Source organism: Geotrypetes seraphini, chromosome 4 (genome assembly GCF_902459505.1).
Source record: "Geotrypetes seraphini chromosome 4, aGeoSer1.1, whole genome shotgun sequence".
NCBI classification, from domain to species: domain Eukaryota; kingdom Metazoa; phylum Chordata; class Amphibia; order Gymnophiona; family Dermophiidae; genus Geotrypetes; species Geotrypetes seraphini.
Window position 1 is genome coordinate 307,838,459 of NC_047087.1, and position 19,393 is coordinate 307,857,851.

Below are 19,393 nucleotides of genomic sequence, written 5' to 3' on the forward strand. Positions count from 1 at the left end.
GTTTTACTAAATAATTATGAATTTCTACATTCAATTTACAATATGAAAAATTGATTTAAGTGACCCGGTGAAGATTAAATGCATAAAGCCAGATACTATGAAATGTACTTGAGTATCCAGGTGGCATTTCTGAGGGTCTGAAGATTAACGATATATTTGAGGTGATTAAGAGGTGGTCAAAGTTAGACCATTCTCCAAGTATTGACAATCTCAATGGGGACATAAGTTAGCATTCTAGGTAAAGCTAGTCCGGAAGATGCTCCAAGACTTCAGGAAGGATCCAATACATACCCTGTCGCATAATAGAAGCTTGATGGGATCTATAGAAATTTGGAAAAAATTTACCCCACCCATCGCAATTGTTTTTTGCAAAGATACTAAAGCAATTCGAGCAGTTTTACCCAGCCAAATAAATTTAGTGAGAATTCCATTTAATTTCTTATAAAAGGACCCCTGAAAATAAACTGACAACATACTCATTTGGAAGCAAACTACAGGCAAAATCATCATCTTGACAGTTTGGACTCTCCCCCACCAAGAGAGATGTACCATATTTTCACGCATATAACGCGCGCGTTATACACGATTTTACAAACCGAGTATAACCATGCGCGTTATATGTGTGAGCGCGTTATACAAATTTTTTTTTTTTCAGTGCGATCTGGCATCCCCCCTGCGAAAAGGCAACCTCCCCCCCGCTCGCGTCACCCCCCCTCCCCCGCGATCCTACATCCCCCCCAGCACCGCAAAGACATCGGTCGCTTACCCGATTGGGCACAGGACGTGCCAGTGCCTGAAGATCCTCCCTCGTTGGGCTGGGCTGGGCAGTGCGAGGGAGATCCTCCCTCTTCCCTGTGCCGGGCTGGACTGGGCTTTGAGCATTTGCGCATGCTCAAAGCCTTCTGGTCTCGCTCTCTCCTAGATTCTCAGATTCAGAATCTCGGAGAGAGCGAGACCAGAAGGCTTTGAGCATGCGCAAATGCTCAAAGCCCAGTCCAGCCCGGCACAGGGAAGAGGGAGGATCTCCCTCGCACCGCCCAGCCCAACGAGGGAGGATCTTCAGGCACTGGCACGTCCTGTGCATTGGTGCTGGTGCCGGTGCCCAATCGGGTAAGCGACCGATGTCTTTGCGGTGCTGGGGGGGGATGTAGGATCGCGGGGGAGAGGGGGGTGACGCGAGCGGAGGGGAGGATGCCGGTTCGCAGGCCAGAAGAGGGAGTAAGCGGGAGTGGCGGGAGGAGGTTATAGCAGCATGCGCGGTATACGCGTGTGCGTGCTATATAAAAAATTTTACACAAATGGTTTGGACCCGCGCGCTATACGCGTATGCGTGAAAATACGGTAATGGGTTCCAATGCTCACACATTTCTTTGACTTTCAGCAATAAAGATTTTTCATTTACTGTCATTGTGTCTTCCAGTTTTTTGAATCATGATACCTAAATATTTTATACCCTCTTCTTTCCAGAGGAATGGGAATGAATCAAATAGTCCTTTTGCACAATGCACGTTTAAAGAAAGAACCTCTGATTTGCTCCAATCGATAACACAATTTACCTGTCGGTTCTTTTGGATAGCTAAAACCCTTGCTTTTTTTGTGCATAGCCAAGCGATGTTATTGCATCAATCACTTGGCTAGTTTACATGGGATTTTAATATTAAGGGCTCCTTTTACGAAGCCGCGGTAACGGCTTTAACGCGCGCGACTTTTAATCACGCGCTAACCCCCGCGCTAGCCGAAAAACTACCGCCTGCTCAAGAGGAGGCGGTAGCGACTAGCGTATCCGGCGGTTTAGCGCGCACTATCACACGCGTTAAACCGCTACCGCGGCTTCGTAAAAGGAGCCCTAAACAGTTTAACTTGCATTGCTGGATCGGAAAATGGGCGATCGAAGGGAAAAAACACACGGTGAGCCGTTTTGGGCATCTGGTCGGCAAATGCGATCGTGAATAAAGCTGTCAAAACAGGTTTAGTTACTATCGCTGGCTTTAGTGCATCTGGGCCCTGGTCTGCACAAAAATTCTCAAAAAGACAAAAGATAGTGGTCACTGCCCAGCTCCACAGAAGCAAACCAAGGTACGAGAAGGTTTAATGATTTATTCAGAGTCCCGAGGGTTACATTTCAAAGCTGGGATGACAAAATTGATGACTGTCAGGACATCTTCAATGGTGCAAGCATACAATGAGTTAGGAGAACTAAATACAGTATGTTGAAAATAATTTTAAACACATCAAAATAGAAAATAACGTACCCCATGTAACAATGATCTGTAGAGGATGTCTTTTCTTCCATCTGGGGATTCATCCAGTTTACGCCGAATAAAGAATCCTCCTAGCATGTGGATTAACGTACTACAGATCAAAACAAAGCATTTACACCTTTTTACTATATGGGAAAACAATATGATTTATTTTTTAAAAGGAAAATCAATTATTCAGTGTGAAGTTTGACTCCTGATTTCAGTTTGGGCCCAGGATCAGCCTGGAGCTGGGAAGATAGATAAGAGAGGACACGGGTGGTCAAAGGCATCCAATCAGATAAAAAATAATAATAAAAATTGATAACCCACTATACCTTGCAGTTCAGAGCGGTTTACATCAAGAGAAACTGCCAAACGCAGTGACTATATACATGAACACATTCAATACATGAGTAAGATTTCATTAGACAAATTTATCAAATAGGTTAGTCTTCAAAGATTTTCTAAATGTTTGATAGGAAATTGAGGCCTCCTTTTATGAAACTGCGATAGTAGTTTCTAGCGCAGGGAGCCGCGCTGAAAGGGCCACCCTGCTCCCAATGCTCATTGAGTTCCTATGAGCGTAGGGGGCAGCGCGGGCCATTCATGGTTTTACTCCAAACACCAGCCTGATAAAAACAAGGATTTATCCAGAAATCTTTTAGAGGTGCACCCTTTCAACATTGGAAACAAAAACAAGGACTTTACGCGCGAGTGTCGACAGTTTACTGAGAAGACAAAATGATTTAAAAAAATAAATAGGTGCTAAGCCCACTAACGTCTTATAGCATAGACATGCAAATTTTAAGATAATTCGGGCCTCGACTGGCAATCAGTGTAATTTTCTGTAATATTTTAATTTTAATTTAATTCTTATATACCGCTAATAACCGTGAAGTTTCCAAGCGGTTTACAATACAGAATACATTGAAGATACAATAAAATAAAATTATTGAAGATAGGTACTTGGAAATTCCTTAACTGTTCCGAAGGCTCACAATCTAGCTAAAGTACCTGAGGAATAATTAATGAATAGTAAACAAATATAATGTAAAAGATAGAAATAGAGATAGAGACGAGAATATGAATATTCTAACAAGAATTCAGTAAGTATATTAAATTAGGATTAAATAGTAAAGATAGAAATTAAAAAAAAAAAAATACAAAATAAAAATAAAAAATATATATAAGATAAATAAATTCCAATCAGCCAATATGATCTGATGAGAATGATCATAAAGATTACATAACAATTAAAATGGTAAAGATAAAAATAAAGCAGAGATAAAGATAAGAATCAACATCCCAAATATGAAGTTAGGATATGTTGTAATATGGAGTAATATGTTCAGATTTTTTTCAAACCAAAAAGCTGACGTAAAGCTGTGATTTGGATAATTCTCAATCTCTTGGTGGCTTTTTTGCAAGATCCTAAATAGATATTACAGTAATCCAAAGTACTCAATACAAAAGATTGGACCAGTAATCTAAAAGACGGAAAAAAAAATATGACTTCAGGGAGCATAATTTCCAAGAGTGTAGTAACATTTCTTTACTAAAGTGTCAGTATGGGCATCGAAAGTTAGGGATTGATCGAGGGTCCAGGAAGTGACGTCATAAGAGAATGACATGGGGACAAATTTTTCCCTGTCCTCGAGAGTTTTGTTGCTTAACCCATCCCATTCCTGCAAGCTCCATCCTCATCTGCACAAGCCTCAAACACATGATTTCAAAGTGTTTGAGGCTTGCGCAGATGAGGACGGAGCTTAGGCATTGGTGGAATGAGGCATTATGACATCACAATCTGAGCTCTAGAATGTTGCTACTTAGGATTTTAAAGCGTTTGAGGTTTGTGCAGATGAGGATGGAGCTTAGGCATTGGTGGAATGAGGCATTATGACATCACAATCTGAGCTCTAGAATGTTGCTACTTAGGATTTTAAAGTGTTTGAGGCTTGTGCAGATGAGGACGGAGCTTGCAGGAATGGGGCAGGGACAGGAAAAGAACTTGTAGGGACGGGATGGGAAAATAAGTTCCAGCAGGGATGGGGAAAAATTTGTCCCCGTGTCATTCTCTACTCCCTTCCACTTGAAATTTATTCTCAATTATTTTATTCTAAAATTTAGAGGTCTTCTGAAAACTCTTTCCATTTAATTTAGCATTTCCTTAACAAATAATTTTTTAGGATTTTGCTTTGCAGCCACTATTAAACTTTTTTTGAGCTTTTGATCTTTTCTTTCAAATGAAATTGCGTTCCTTTCTCTACTTTGTGTTTATGTAAACCGCATTGATGTTAAAAGCAAAATGCAGTCAATAAATGCTAAACAAACAAACATGTCCGCTTTGAATGCCAAAGCCTTAAAAAGGCGGTATACAAGTCCCCATTCCCTTTCCCTAAATCATCTATCCTGCTGCGTGTTCATGGACAGCGTCTTTACTGTGAGAGATGAAAGGAATGCTGGGATAGTCACCTGACAATCGGGAGGTTGAGGTTATTTCCTGAAGCGATATGAGGTGCTTTGATGTTATGGCAAAAGAGGATGAAAGTAAGCAGCAGGTAGTCAATGTGAGACTTGTGAACTGGCAGGAAGACAAGGGGAAAGTTCATCTGTTGGAAACAAAAGCAGCCGGGAAGGGAAAAAAAAAAAATTAGGCGCATTCCTGACACAATCTAATAAGCATTGGGAGATCATACAAGACACATTCTAGTTCAGACTTAGGACAAACATTTGGAACTGTTAAAAACTTACCCCTGACGCATCAAGCTAACTACTGAAAAAGCCTAATTACTTAGGGATGTCCACCTAAATGACCAGTTGCTGTTTTTATAAACATATTTTTAAGTTTTTATAATTTAAAAAAAAAAAAATTTACTCTAATTTTTTTTTTTTCCTATTGATAATGAGTTCCTTTCCTTTTGTTTAGTACTACGTAAACCGCTATGATGAAATACAGCGGAACCTCAGTTTGGCGAGTAACGCGGTTTACGAGTGTTTTGCAAGACAAGCAAAACACTCGGCAAACTTTTGTCACGCAAACCGAGCACCGCCCCAATAAACGAGCACTTACAGCTGCAGGCAGCACCGCTTCGGGGGGGGGATGCCTCTTCCGTCCGCCGGCCAGCCTTCCACGCCGGGTGCCTTCCGCATGTTGCGGAGCCTCTGAGTCCACGCAGCCGAGTGCAGTCCCACCTGTCAATCATCGACATTGTGCATGATCATATGCAACGTGCCGGTTGGGGTGGCGCTCGGCTGCGTGGGCTCAGAGGCTCTCCAACATGGGGCGGAAGGCTGGCCGGCGGACGGAAGAGGCATCCCCCCCCCCCCCGAAGCGGCGCTGCGTGGACTCAGGGGTTCTCCAGCGGCTGGCAGACGGTGAAGGCGTTTCCTTGAGACGGCGCTGCAGCACCCGGCACCCGACAGGTACACACCCCTGGGCCACCCCTCGCCACTTCCTCGGCACTTTTTGAGTTGTGGAACGAATTGTCAGCGTTGCCATTATGGCCTATGGGGAAAGTTGCTTTGATATATGAGTACTTTGGATTACGAGCATGCTTCTGGAACGAATTATGCTTGTAAACCAAGGTATCACTGTATCGAACAATGGTCTATAAATACTAATGTTTCTATGTTTCTAAACCTGGGGAAACACTTTCCCAACAGAACTATAGACACACAGTACTAAGACTGGACCCCCCCCCCTCGGTTTATATTTGCAGTTTATTAAATAAATTGAACTTGAACTTAAAGGAGGAAATTAGGAATTTTTTCACCTCTAACCTGGGAAAAGGACATTAGTGAGTTTTACTAACTAGCTCTCTTTCCCTGATGGTACTCTCGCTCCTTGCTAGACCTCATCGAAGTGTCTACGGTCCCAAGAGCTGCTCCAAGGGAAGGAGAGAGGAAAGTCAGCAATGGGGTGAAAAATCCCAACTGATGGCAAAAACAGCTTCATTAAAAAGCATCTTCACTGAAAGTAGCATCATCACCCTGGTGAAAGAATTTCTATCTAGGCCAGGGTAGGCAATTCCGGTCCTCAAGAGCCAGAGCCGGAGCCAGGTCAGGTTTTCAGGATATCCACAATAAATATGCATGAGATAGATTTGCATCTCAAGGAGGCAGTGCATGCAAATCCATCTCATACATATTCATGGTGGAGATCTCGAGGACCGGAATTGCCTACCCCTGCTCTAGGCAACTTCAGTGCCAAGCCTAAAATTATTCATTTATTTACATGAACATAGATATCAGGTATACAGAAAACGATGCAGAACGCTGTCTTCAAGACATTTGCTTACAATGGCCAGGACCAGATGGGAGATAAACGTCTGATGGAGCATCACCAAGCAGTTCCCAGTCTAGACTGTACCTCTGGATCTCAATCACTCTTGTCCAAGCTGCCCTTATATTGGGCTGTTTTGATGGTCTTATTTTGATATCCGTACAACCTAGGCTAGGGCCTATTTGATTGCCTCCACGTGTCATCTCACCCTGGTCAGAGTATAATGAAATGTATTGTCCTTACAAAAATAAAAACTGACCAAAACCATTTACAACTCAATTAATATCCCAAAGTCACAAATGACCCTCCTATTGGTTTCTGCCCAGATATGAGCCTGGAGGTTGACAAACCGAATCTGCAGCTGAAATTTGCTGCTCGGCTTCGACTAGAATCGAAGCAGAAACCGTGGTCTTGCCTCCCACAAGTCCGCCTCCTCACACACCTGACAGAAAACCCGCCTCCCTTGGGCTGCCCACCACCATCCCACCCCCTAACCTCCCACCCATAAACCCTCCCCAGGCCTACCTTCTAAAAAGCTCTGGTGGTCTAGTGGCCTCTTTGGGGCAGGAGCATCTCAAGTTGCTCCTGTCCATGGCTGGCTGCATTGTAAAAATGGTAGGTATGACTTCCCACAGCAGCAGGGTTGCCACATTTTACGATTGTAAGATCTGGACACCCTAGCCCCGCCCATCTCCATCCCAGTCCCACCATAGCCCCGACTCCTCTTCCTGCTTTGGACAGGCAGGAGGCAATCCGCGATTGAGAGGAGGCTTTTCAAATCCCAGAAAAAGTGTCAGATTTTGAAAAGCCGTCCGGACCCCCCGGACGGCTGCAGATCGTAGCTGCCATTTTGGAGAATTGGAACCGTGCTACAGGAGGCTGCAGCCACTATTCTGAGACTGGAAATGGCATGAGCAGGAACTGGGGAATGGCTCCTGCCCATGCCAGTTCCCATCCCAAAATGGTGGTCACAAGGCTGCCGCAGGAAGTTGCAGCGACCATTTTCACAATGCAGCCAATGGAGGTGGGAGCAAGTCGGGATTCTACCGCCCTGAAGAGGTCACTATATTAGCAAAGCTTTCCGAAAGTAGCGCTCGGGGAGGGCCAGCACAGGCATTTTTGGCTGAAACCCAAACCCAGATTTCAGGACACTTTCGGCGCTGAATCCAAAACGAAACCAAAATCTGGTCGGCTTCTAGGGTACCCCGAGACTAAACAGATGCTACAGGCATATACCATGAAACATAATCTTGCACATAATCTTGCCTCTGTGGCTGCCTTTTTAACCATCTCGAGCTGTCCTTTGTGGATCTGAATGTTCCAAAAGAAGCTGTTGAACAGTTTCAGCAAAATCCAACCAGTCAGCCTATTTAAAAAGAAAGATGGTATTTACTACCTTATTACTTGTAATGAAATTCCTTTGCACCAGATGAGAGGAATCAGCCCAAACATCACAAACAGAATGATACTGATTGAAATCAATATTTTATTTATTTATTCAATTTTCTATGCTATTCACCCAAGGGAGCTCAGAACGGTTTACATGAATTTATTCAGGTACTTAAGCATTTTTCCCTGTCTGTTCTGGTCAGCTCACAGTCTATCTAATGCACCTGGGGCAATGGGGAGATTAAGTGACTTGCCTGGGGTCACAAGGAGAAGCGTGGATTTGAACCTACAACTTCAGGGTGCTGAGGCTGTAGCTTTAACCACTGTGCCACTCTACAAATCAAAATGTAGCAAGTGATCCAAGTATAGGACAATCAAGTCATTGTGACATCACTGATGAGGTTGGCTCTTATTGGTGGAATGAGGCATTGTGATGTCATAATACCAGCTCTGGTTATCAGAGGCTGAAAGTTGTCACACTATTTATTTATTCAGTTTTCTATACTGTTCTACCAGGGGAGTGCAGAATGGTTTACATGAGTTTACAGTGTTCCCCCGGTCGTTCACGGTCGGCGGTTCACGGTCATTCGTGGTATTTTCCGACCGCGAACCGCCAACAAGAAGAGGGCAGCGGGAGAGGCCAGGAGAGAGCAGCCGGAGCACCGCAAGTGCAAGAAATCTCTCGCGGTATGCTCCAACCGCCTCTTCCTGCACTAAGTTGGGCCTTATCCAATCAGGAGCTGCTTTGACATGAGATTTCTTGCACTCGTGGCGCTCCGGCTGTTCTCCTGCTGCCCTCTTCAGTCTCCCCCATGAAAAACCGTATTTGTGGTTTTTCAAGATTTTGGTATCGGGGTAAAAAGCCAGAGAAACTTGGATGTGATTTTTGAAAACTGCCCTATTTAGAAAAAGTTCATTCTCTTTCTCTCTCTCAAAAAAAAAAAGTTTTCTAAGCCTCTCTCTCCTTTTTGTTTCCCTTCTCAAGCAATTTTGCTCTTACAATCAGAAGCATCAGTGGGATTTGAGCACCGACTTCTTTGGTTCTTAGCCCGCTCGTAACATTTGCTCTCCACAAAAGACAGAAGCAGCTAAGATCAACTCAAGACCTAAAATTGCAGGTCGAGTGATTTTGATTGTGTCTTTCTGTTACCTGATCAGAGAGGGAGAGATGTTGGCCACCATCTCCTGAAGGATCCATCTCGCTTTCCTTTTCACTCTGCTGACAGCCTTCTGATCTGGTTCACCAGGAGGACCCAACATGCTCTTTTCTGATGCGACTTCTACAATGGCCTTCTGCACTCTGATATGGAAATGCAAGGCATGTGCGTCAGATCCACAGTAAAACACCAAGCTGGTTGTAGAAATCTGTGCTAGGAAGCCAAGGCATTCCAGCCAGACGATCGATTTTGATCATTAAAACTCTACAATCACGATCACCCTACATCAAGTCTATAAAAAAACTCATATCGGTGGGCATCCTGCTGAGAATTCTTTCTGTGGCTGTCATAAATTACTGTTTTGTTAAGACTGCAGTTACTTTGTGCTGCCCCTCAAGGCAACTTGCCTCTGCCAGCCACCTCAGTCAAGATTAATAAGGTGGATTTAATGATGGAGACACAGGAAAGGCTAAAGGAAAAGAGAATGGGAGGCCATTTTTTGATTGCTGTTGGCAAACAGGGATGTCCAACTCTGAATATCACATTGACCAATAGCTCTTGCGTGAAATTTAACAAAAACAAAATGGCTGCTCTTTACCTGTAAATTCTAGAACCCTTATTTCTTCTAAGACAATAATTATGCGATTAAAAAAAAAGTCACAACATCCAACACACAGATGGCTAGTTAAAAACATCTAAAAATGTGATGTATTTTAAGATTTTGTTCTGCATTAATTGCTGCTATCTATCGAGAGAAAGAGAACACTTCAATAAATATGAGGACTCAGCTAGAAGGCAAAAAAGAAAACTTGGAACTTGCTAGGTGAGACGGAACCCCCGAATCCACTCGGTCTAAAAGGTGCTTTCTACCTGTGGACTTTTTTTTTTTTTTTTTTTTTTAAATCTTTATTCCTTTTTATTTCTTTCAACAAGTGTACAATATTATTACAATTAATTCACATAACTCACTTGACATTCTTAAACAATATTATTATACATGTTTTAATACTTTTTATTAAAAGTTTAAACAAAAAAAAAAAGAAAAAGGGAAAGTCTACTTTCCTTTTGACACAAAGGCCCTGATTCTATAAAAGACAACTAAAGTTAGGAACCTAACTTACCACACATCCCCCCTTTAATAAGCCACGGTAGAGGTTTCTACCGTGGCACAGAGAATTCCTATGAGCGTTGGAGAGGAGGCGGAGCATTAAGTGACCCAGGCCGCATAGAAACCTCTACCATGGCTTACTAAAAGAGGGCCTTACTTATTCAATTAGATTTAACTGGCGCTGATAATCGAAAAAGTACCCCAAAAGCACATACCAGAAAGAAGGCATGTTAGAGGAGGATTTGGGGAGTGGTTTGACTTAGGCATACTAATTTTGGTCAAGAAAACCCTGCCATAAAAGGGAGTGTGCCTAAGGTTTCAACACCCACCGGCACCTGAGACCATCGCTAGGTGGGATTCTATAAATGGCACCGACATGATAATTCAATTGTGCTCAAGGGTGCCTGGAAGTTAGGTGTCTTTTATAGAATCGGGGTCGAAGTGTCTTTGGACACCTGGGGCTTGATTCTCTATAGCACATGTGTCAAACACAACGCCCAAAGGCCGAATCCAGCCCGCCTGGCCGTTTTATGCGGCCCACGGCGACTGTGCACCTGACGCTACACTCCCACTACCTACCACTTCCCCACCGCTGAAATTTAAAATCTTCGGGCAGCCAACACAAAGCCAGCCTCTCGCCATCGACCTGCTCCAGAAGTGTTCAATTTTTGCGATTAATCATTATGTGTTGTTAATAAGATATTGTGTGTATATATGAAAAATGAATGGGGAAAAATGGTATTACAATTAGTACTATTATGGGGGCAGGTTCTGGGGTGGAGATTGGGCGGGGTCTGGATCGGAGCTTTCGGGACCCCCTCCCCCAAAACAAAAAAGCATTTTGCTGCCTATGCCTAGAATGATTATTTGAATAAAGTTGGGATTAACCCTTTCCTATCGTAATAAATTTTACGTTACGCTGGTTCCAATCGTAATTATTTTAGCAAAGTTTTGTATTATCATTTACGGCTATCTACTATAATAAAATGCTAAGCGCACATGTGCACTCTTACCGCCGTGTTCCCTGATCTGTAGTTCCGTGGTCGGCAGAGTGCGCATGTGCGTTTACCACGCATCTTTCTCTCTCTCTCTCTCGCAGCGGACTTGCCGGCTCCGGCCAGACTGACAAAGTTCCCTCCCTCACTGTAAGTTCGCCGCCGTCGTCACCCCCTTCCCCCCCTTTCTCGGCGCACACAAACCCCCATTGACCCTCCCACTGCGAGACACACAAACCTCCCGGCTCCAGCAGCGGCCGCATCACACTAAAGATGCTGCTTCGCGGCCTTCCCATGCTCTGATTTCCTCTGCCGCATCTCTGATGACATCATCATGGGAAGGCCGTGAAGCAATGTCTTTAGTGTGATGCAGCCGCTGCTGGAGCAAGTAGGTTTGACGGTCGTCTCGCGGTGGGTCAGTGGGGTCGGCTACACGGTGGAAATAGTGGCGGGGGAAGAGGGTTCTACTGCACAGGGGGATGGCTGGCAGGCAGGTTGGCTTCAGAAGGTGCAGGAGGGACAAAGTATGGAAGGCAGTGAGGGGGGGAGCAGGGAAGAGAAGCTGCTAGACCGGGGAAGCAGGGAAGAGTGACCAGGGGAGCAGGAAAGAGGTGCTGCTGGACAGGGGGAGCAGGGAAGAGGGGCAGAGGGAGTACGGAAGAGGTGCTGCTGGACAGGGGAGCAGGGAAGAGGTGCTGCTGGACCGGAGGAGCAGGGAAGAGGGCCAGGGGAGCAGGGAAGAGGTGCTGCTGGACCGGAGGAGCAGGGAAGAGGGCCAGGGGAGCAGGGAAGAGGTGCTGCTGGGCCAGGGTAGCAGGGAAGAGGGGCAGGGGGAGTACGGAAGAGGTGCTGCTGGACAGTGGAGCAGGGAAGAGGTGCTGCTGGGCCAGGGGAGCAGGGAAGAGGTGCTGCTGGGCCAGGGTAGCAGGGAAGAGGGGCAGGGGGAGTACGGAAGAGGTGCTGCTGGGCCAGGGTAGCAGGGAAGAGGTGCTGCTGGGCCAGGGTAGCAGGGAAGAGGTGCTGCTGGGCCAGGGTAGCAGGGAAGAGGTGCTGCTGGGCCAGGGTAGCAGGGAAGAGGTGCTGCTGGGCCAGGGTAGCAGGGAAGAGGTGCTGCTGGGCCAGGGTAGCAGGGAAGAGGGGCAGGGGGAGTACGGAAGAGGTGCTGCTGGGCCAGGGTAGCAGGGAAGAGGTGCTGCTGGGCCAGGGTAGCAGGGAAGAGGTGCTGCTGGGCCAGGGTAGCAGGGAAGAGGTGCTGCTGGGCCAGGGTAGCAGGGAAGAGGTGCTGCTGGACAGGGGAGCAGGGAAGAGGTGCTGCTGGGCCAGGGGAGCAGGGAAGAGGTGCTGCTGGACAGGGGAGCAGGGAAGAGGTGCTGCTGGGCCAGGGTAGCAGGGAAGAGGGGCAGGGGGAGTACGGAAGAGGTGCTGCTGGACCGGGAGAGCAGGGAAGAGGGGCAGGGGGAGTACGGAAGAGGTGCTGCTGGACCGGGGGAGCAGGGAAGAGGTGCTGCTGGAAAGGGGGAGCAGGGAAGAGGGGCAGGGGGAGCACAGAAGAGGTGCTGCTGCACAGGGAAGTGGGTTGGGGGAAGGAAATGCTGCTGCACAGGAAAATGGAGAGGGAGGGTTTGCTTCTGCTGCTACTTCACAGGGAAGTGAAGTGGGGAGGTAAATGCTGCTGGTGAGAAAAGGGAGCTGGGGCTAAAAGGGAAAAGATGGGGGAAGGGGTTGGGGGGATAAAAATCGGTTTTGAGCTGAAGCTGGGGCTGAAAATAGGGTGTCAGGTCAAAAGCGCGCCGGGACAAAGGCACGCACAGACAACTGAGCGCAACGCGGAGCTGCGCGCCGAAGAAAATGACTGTTTTAAAGGGCTCCGATGGGGGGGATCCCCCCACTTTACTTTATACAGATCGCACCGCATTGTGGGGGGTTTGGGGGATTGTAACCTCCCACATTTTACTGAAAACTTCACTTTTTCCCTAAAAAACAGGGAAACAGTTAAGTTTCCAGTATAATGAGGGGGGTTACAACCCCCCACAACGCCGCCACAATCTGTATTAAGTAAAGTGTGGGGGGGTTCCCCAACAAAACCCCCCGTCGAAGCCCCTAAAAACACTCTTTTTCTTCGGCACACGCTTCCGTCTTGCGCTCAGTTGTCGGCACGCGCCTTTGTCTTCGGCGGTTTTGTCTATGAACCGAAAATAGGGGACATGTGAGGGAAGGAGGCTTTACTAGCACCCGTTAACGTAACGGGCTTAAACACTAGTTGTAAACTTAAGTCTGTAAATTCAAATATTTTGTGTTCCTGGCTCTTTATTAGTATGGGACATACGATGGGAACAACATTTTTGAAATGTCCCGTCATCCGGGACACACGATAGGAAAAGGTTAAGTATGGTAACATCTATGAGGTGAAGATAACCAGGTGAATCGCTGGAATGGTGTCTCAGGGTGAGCAAGGATCTATACTTCTACTAAGTATCTTAATGTAATGTAATGTAATGTGATTTATTTCTTATATACCGCTACATCCGTTAAGTTCTAAGCGGTTTACAGAAAATATACATTAAAATTATAAGAAAGAAAGGTACTTAGAAATTTCCCTTACTGTCCCGAAGGCTCACAATCTAACTAAAGTACCTGGAGGGTAATAGAGAAGTGAGAAGTAGATATAGAGGAAAAATAATCAAGTAAACATTCTAACAAGACTGTTTTGAACTAAGTACAGGAGGAATCGTAGGACAAAAGAATTCTGGTGAATTTTAAATAATAGAAATAGAACAAAACAAAAACAAGTGGCAAAACAATGAATAAGATTAAAAATAATTCATAAACTGGAAAAATAAAACATTATTTTCAATCCATTGTTTCAGCTTCGGTGATGAAGTGGAGCAAGTAAGATTTGGAGGTTCCCAAAGAAAGGACTTCTTTAGGGAAGAGGCTTGGTTTATAGACCCAAGATGTCCACGTCTCCTCCTCTGCGATGGTCTCCTTCATGCAATCCTCCCCTTGTCACATTGCCCGTGCTCCAGCCGCCATCCTGAACGGCTGCTTCAAGGAGACTGTTCTAGATGAGGCCTGTGGTGAATTGCCAAAGTTCCTCTTCTGTGGAGAAGCCGCCCGGTGCCGATCTCGGTGTGCGTTGGTGCCGCAGGAGCTGGGGCTGACAGGGAACCCCCTGCCTTGCTGTAGCTGTGTTCCCCATTGCGGGGTAGAAGTCCACAAACTCCGGGCTGGGCTGGCGCCAAACAGGCTGGAACCAGGTGCGCAGGAGACAAGCGGAGTCGGTGAAGAGGACCGCAATGACCAAGAGGCACCGAGGCTGGACATTAGGGGCGAGTTCTCCACTCCAGTACTATCTGTCAGGCACATCCAGACAGTGGGTCTCCTTCCAGCTCCTCTAATTGCAGGCCGTCGATCGCAGTGCGGCATCTGCGTTGCTCTTGCATCAGGAGTTTGGCTTGATCGTTGCTTCCGGCCGCCCGCCATCTCTTGTCTCGGCAGTCCGCTGAAGCCTGCGTTTCCTAAGCCCCCGCCGCTACATCTCAGCAGGTGAATCCCGGGGGGCTTCAGAGCGATCTTGGCTGTGATCTGCAGATAGGCAGTGGCGGCGGAAGACGATGGCGGCGCTACTACAATGGCCGGAGAGTTCGTCGGCCATGTGCTACAGAATCTTGTCGGGGTTGTTCAGCCTCAGCTCGCCGTTGTGTTCGGGTTTGGGCAACAGGTACTGCAGGTTCAAGTAACTGAAGTCCATCGGCTGCCACTGCTGCTGCGGAGATGACTTGCCGCTAAACCTCAGTCGCTGCCGACCTCCGACCTCGACCACCGGAGAAGGCCATTAACACCGTTGCAAGCGGGCCAAACCGTCAAAAAAAAGATAGTAGGCTCCAAATTCAAAACAATAAGATCAACAAAAAATGAAAAAAATTACAGGAATGTAAATAATAATGTAGATAATAAAAATGTAATGTAATGTAATGTAATGTAAAACCAAATTAAATAAGAAAAGAAAACAAAAGAAACAAAAAATATAAACAAAGAAAATGGCGGGAGGAACTATAACAGCAACCTAACCTGACGCCATCTTGAAAAAAAAAAAAAAAAAAAATTTGGCCTACAACTTAGCCTGTGTTTTAGATTTCAGCCCCTTATGTGATCGAGTTCGACATCCCTGCTCTATAGGATGCCAATCGCATGTCAATCATGCATTTGGAGAATTACGGCTAGTTTTCCCGAGACGCCTAAAATGTAGGCCAGAATTTTATAGGCCTACATTTAAGGCGTCTGCCTTGCGCTTATGGAGACTGTAGGGATGCTTACCGAGGCTCAAGTCCACTTCCGGGAAAAAACCATGCCCATGCCACGGGTGTCCATAAGTGCCCCTAAGCGTTTCCATAGACATGCAACAGATGCCTACAATATAGGCATCTTTCCTCGCCCGAGTTGTTTTTTGTTGTTTTTTTTTTAAACATGCATCCCGATTGGCTGCCAGAGAGTAGGAAGCCTCCCACCATCTAAAATCGGGACGCATGGTTGTGTCTGATTTCCACCTCAATCAGTCCATTGTTCTTCCGGTGTTTTTTCCGAAGCCCCACTCTCATCCTGGGGAGGCGGCGCTTCACACGCTTGACTGTAAGAGAGCGTTGGCCTTTTATCTTCAACGCACCAAGTCTCATCGGAAGGTTCCTCAATTATTTTTGTCCTTTGATCCTAATCGGTTGGGACGTCCTGTTTCCAAGCGCACCTTGTCCAACTGGTTGGCTGCTTGTATTTCTTTTTGCTACGCTCAGGCTGGTCTCGCGCTTCATGGTCGGGTCACGGGACATAAGGTCCGAGCGATGGCAGCTTCTGTGGCGTTCCTCCGGTCTACTCCGGTGGAGGATATCTGCAAGGCTGCCACTTGGTCTTCGGTTCATACTTTCACCTCCCACTACTGCCTGGATACGTTATCCAGGAGTGACGGCCGGTTTGGCCAGTCAGTTTTGTGTAATCTGTTTTCCTAAATTGCCATCCTCCCACCTGCCCTTTTTTGGTTGGCTTGGAGGTTACCCACATGTGAGAATATCATGCCTGCTTGTCCTGGGATAAAGCACAGTTACTTACCGTAACAGGTGTTATCCAGGGACAGCAGGCATATATTCTCACAACCCGCCCTCCTCCCCGGGGATGGCTTCTTTGCTGGCTATGGAACTGAGGACCACGAGGTAGGGATGCGCCCTCTAGTGGGCAAGAAGGCATGCACATGCGTGGTGCAGCATAGCAAACTTGAAACTTCAATCAAGTTTGCTTGAAAAGCTGTCCGCACTGGGGCTCCGTAGATGACGTCACCCACATGTGAGAATATATGCCTGCTGTCCCTGGATAACACCTGTTACGGTAAGTAACTGTGCTTTTTAGTAATTGTAATAGCACACATATTGTCTATCTTTTGGTATGTCCATGTGGCAAGATTTACGTAGGTAAGACCATCAGAAGTTTAAAGATCAGATTAAATGAACATCGTTCAAATTTAAAGCGTATGAAAACAGAAGCTCCATTGGTAACCCATTGCAATGAGTTCCAACATAAATTCCATCAATTAAAATGTTGGGTGATTGATCAAGTTATGAAGCCATCCAGAGGAGGTGACCGCAACAAACTACTCATGAGACGGGAGCAACAGTGGATTTCGAAATTACACTCATTGGAACCCGATGGACTCAATAATCAAATAGACTGGCACATCTTTTTTTGATGAGTTTATTTTTTGATCACAGATATATTTTTTGTGAACACGCATATCATTGATTTCAATTGTTCATTATTAACTGCAATACACAAGTTCATTAATATTCTATTGTTGGACACATTTATAATTTGACACAAAAGTTTTCATTTCATCACATCAATAACAACTAATGAAAATAAGCTTTAAATTCTTTTTTGAAACTCTGGACATATAGGTTTTGCTTTATTATATCAATGGAGCAAACACTTGGACAACAGTAGTTTAAATCGACGCTAGCAGTTCTTGAAGCACGTCATCCATATTTACGTCATCTAAGATATGATTGGCCAGAAAAACCTCAGCGTTCAAACTAAACACGGTCGCCATTTTGACACAAAGGTTTACATTTTTGATCAATAATAATCAATTAAAAGAAGCCCTAAATTAAGTTAGAAACAAATACACTGACGCTGGTGAATTTTGCATTATATTTTCTTGAATTTTTGACACACAGGTTTGCTTCATTACATCAACGTAGCAAACACACGAACAACAGCAGTCTAAATTGACGCTGGTAATTTTTCAGTACGTGATCCACATTGACGTCATCTTAGATATGATTGGCTAGAAAAATCTCAGCGTTCTATTCAAATAGAAGCGCCATTTTAGTCACAGTTTGTGTCGACAAAGTCAGCAGCAGCTTTCAGTAAGGAGAAATTAGGTTCTTACCTGCTAATTTACTTTCTTTTAGCTTCTCCAGACCAGTAGAGGTTAACTTTACGATTGGGTATATATCTAATCATGACCAGCAGGTGGAGACTGAAAAACAAAACTTTGGGACAGTATATCCTAGCCCCTCCTCTCTATTTCCCTCAGTCTGCCGAATAGCCAAGCAGAACCAAGAACTGGAAAACAACAGAGAGAAAAAACAATACTCCGAAAGGAGTAACAAATAACATACCCAAAAAATGCTGTTGGAAAATGCAGAGGAGAAATTCCCGAAGGAAGAAGGTCCCCACAGCTCGCCAGCTAAGCCAGCCGAGCCACAGCCGCTGTTCTTCAATTCTCCCCGGCCCTAGAAAAATACTAGAACCCGCAGCAAAAACCAAAAACTGCCCGCGCAACAGCCCCAACAACAACAACAACAGACAGGGTGGGGACCTCTACTGGTCTGGAGAAGCTAAAAGAAAGTAAATTAGCAGGTAAGAACCTAATTTCTCCTTCTTTAGCACTCTCCAGACCAGTAGAGGTTAACTTTACGATTGGGACGTACCAAAGCAGTCCCTCTCACGGGCGGGACCCCCGAAGGGCCGATACCAGAACACGCTCACCGAACACCGCGTCCCGACGCGCCTGAACATCTACCCGATAATGCCGAACAAATGAATGCAAGGAGGACCAAACCGCAGCCTTACAAATATCCACCGGAGGCACGAGCGACGACTCAGCCCAAGAAGCCGCCTGACCCCTAGTGGAATGAGCCTTGAGAAACTCCGGAACCGGCTTCTGACTCAGAAGATAAGCGGAAGCAATCATCTCCTTGATCCAACGCGCAATAGTAGCCTTAGAAGCGCCAGCCCCCCGACGAGGACCCGCCAGAAGCACAAAGAGATGATCGGAGCTCCGAAAATCCCGGGTCCGCTGCACATAAGCATGGAGGACCCGACCGACATCCAACTTGCGCAGCTGTCGTTGCTCAGAAGAACCCTCCCGACTACCCAAGACCGGGAGGACCACCGATTGATTGACATGAAAAGGAGAAACTACCTTCGGCAGAAAGGAAGGAACAGGCCGCAAAACAACCCGCTCCTTCGAAAACTCCAGGAAGGGAGCCCTACAAGAGAAAGCCTGTAGCTCAGACACCCGTCTAGCGGAAGTAATGGCCACCAAAAAGACCGACTTCAGCGTAAGGTCCTTCAACGAACAGCCATCCAACGGCTCGAAAGGAGGGCGCACTAGAACAGAGAGAACCAGATTGAGATCCCAAGAGGGAATCGAGGGCCTTATGGGAGGCCTGATCAACTTGGCCGCCCTAAGAAAACGAATCACATCAGGAATGGCTGACAAACGCTGACCTGACACCAGCCCCCGAAAAGCCGACAGGGCCGCCAGATGAACCCGAAGAGAAGACCAGGCCAGGCCCCTATCCAGGCCATCCTGCAAAAACTCTAGAATGTTAGGCAGAGAAGCGCGAAAGGAGACCACTCCCCGCGCTCGGCACCATTCCTCAAAAAGACGCCAAACCCGTACATAAGCCCGAGAGGTAGAAAGCCTCCGGGACCCCAAAAGTGTAGAGATCACCTTGTCGGAATATCCCTTCTTACTCAGGCGGCCCCTTTCAAGAGCCAAGCCGTAAGACAAAAGGGAGACGGGTCGAACATGGGAATGGGACCCTGCGTCAGAAGATCGCACTCGAGAGGCAGAGGAAGAGGATCCGCCACCAGATGCCTCACCAGATCCGCATACCACGGACGACGAGGCCAATCCGGAGCCACCAAGACCACCAGCCCCGGATGGC

The 19,393-nt window shown here is 46.2% G+C and overlaps 1 protein-coding gene across 4 annotated transcripts in view; it reads right to left on the reverse strand.

Moving 5' to 3' along the window:
• GPAM (glycerol-3-phosphate acyltransferase, mitochondrial) overlaps window positions 1-19,393 on the reverse strand; it is a 96,663-nt gene that overhangs the window by 52,335 nt on the left and 24,935 nt on the right. For all 4 annotated transcript variants that reach the window (XM_033940080.1, XM_033940081.1, XM_033940078.1 and 1 more), the window contains exons 6-9: window positions 9,062-9,211; window positions 7,789-7,888; window positions 4,713-4,849; window positions 2,253-2,352 (exon numbers count right to left, since the gene is read on the reverse strand). In XM_033940080.1, the coding sequence (XP_033795971.1) occupies window positions 2,253-2,352; window positions 4,713-4,849; window positions 7,789-7,888; window positions 9,062-9,211 (487 nt within the window). The remainder of the gene's footprint in view (window positions 1-2,252; window positions 2,353-4,712; window positions 4,850-7,788; window positions 7,889-9,061; window positions 9,212-19,393) is intronic.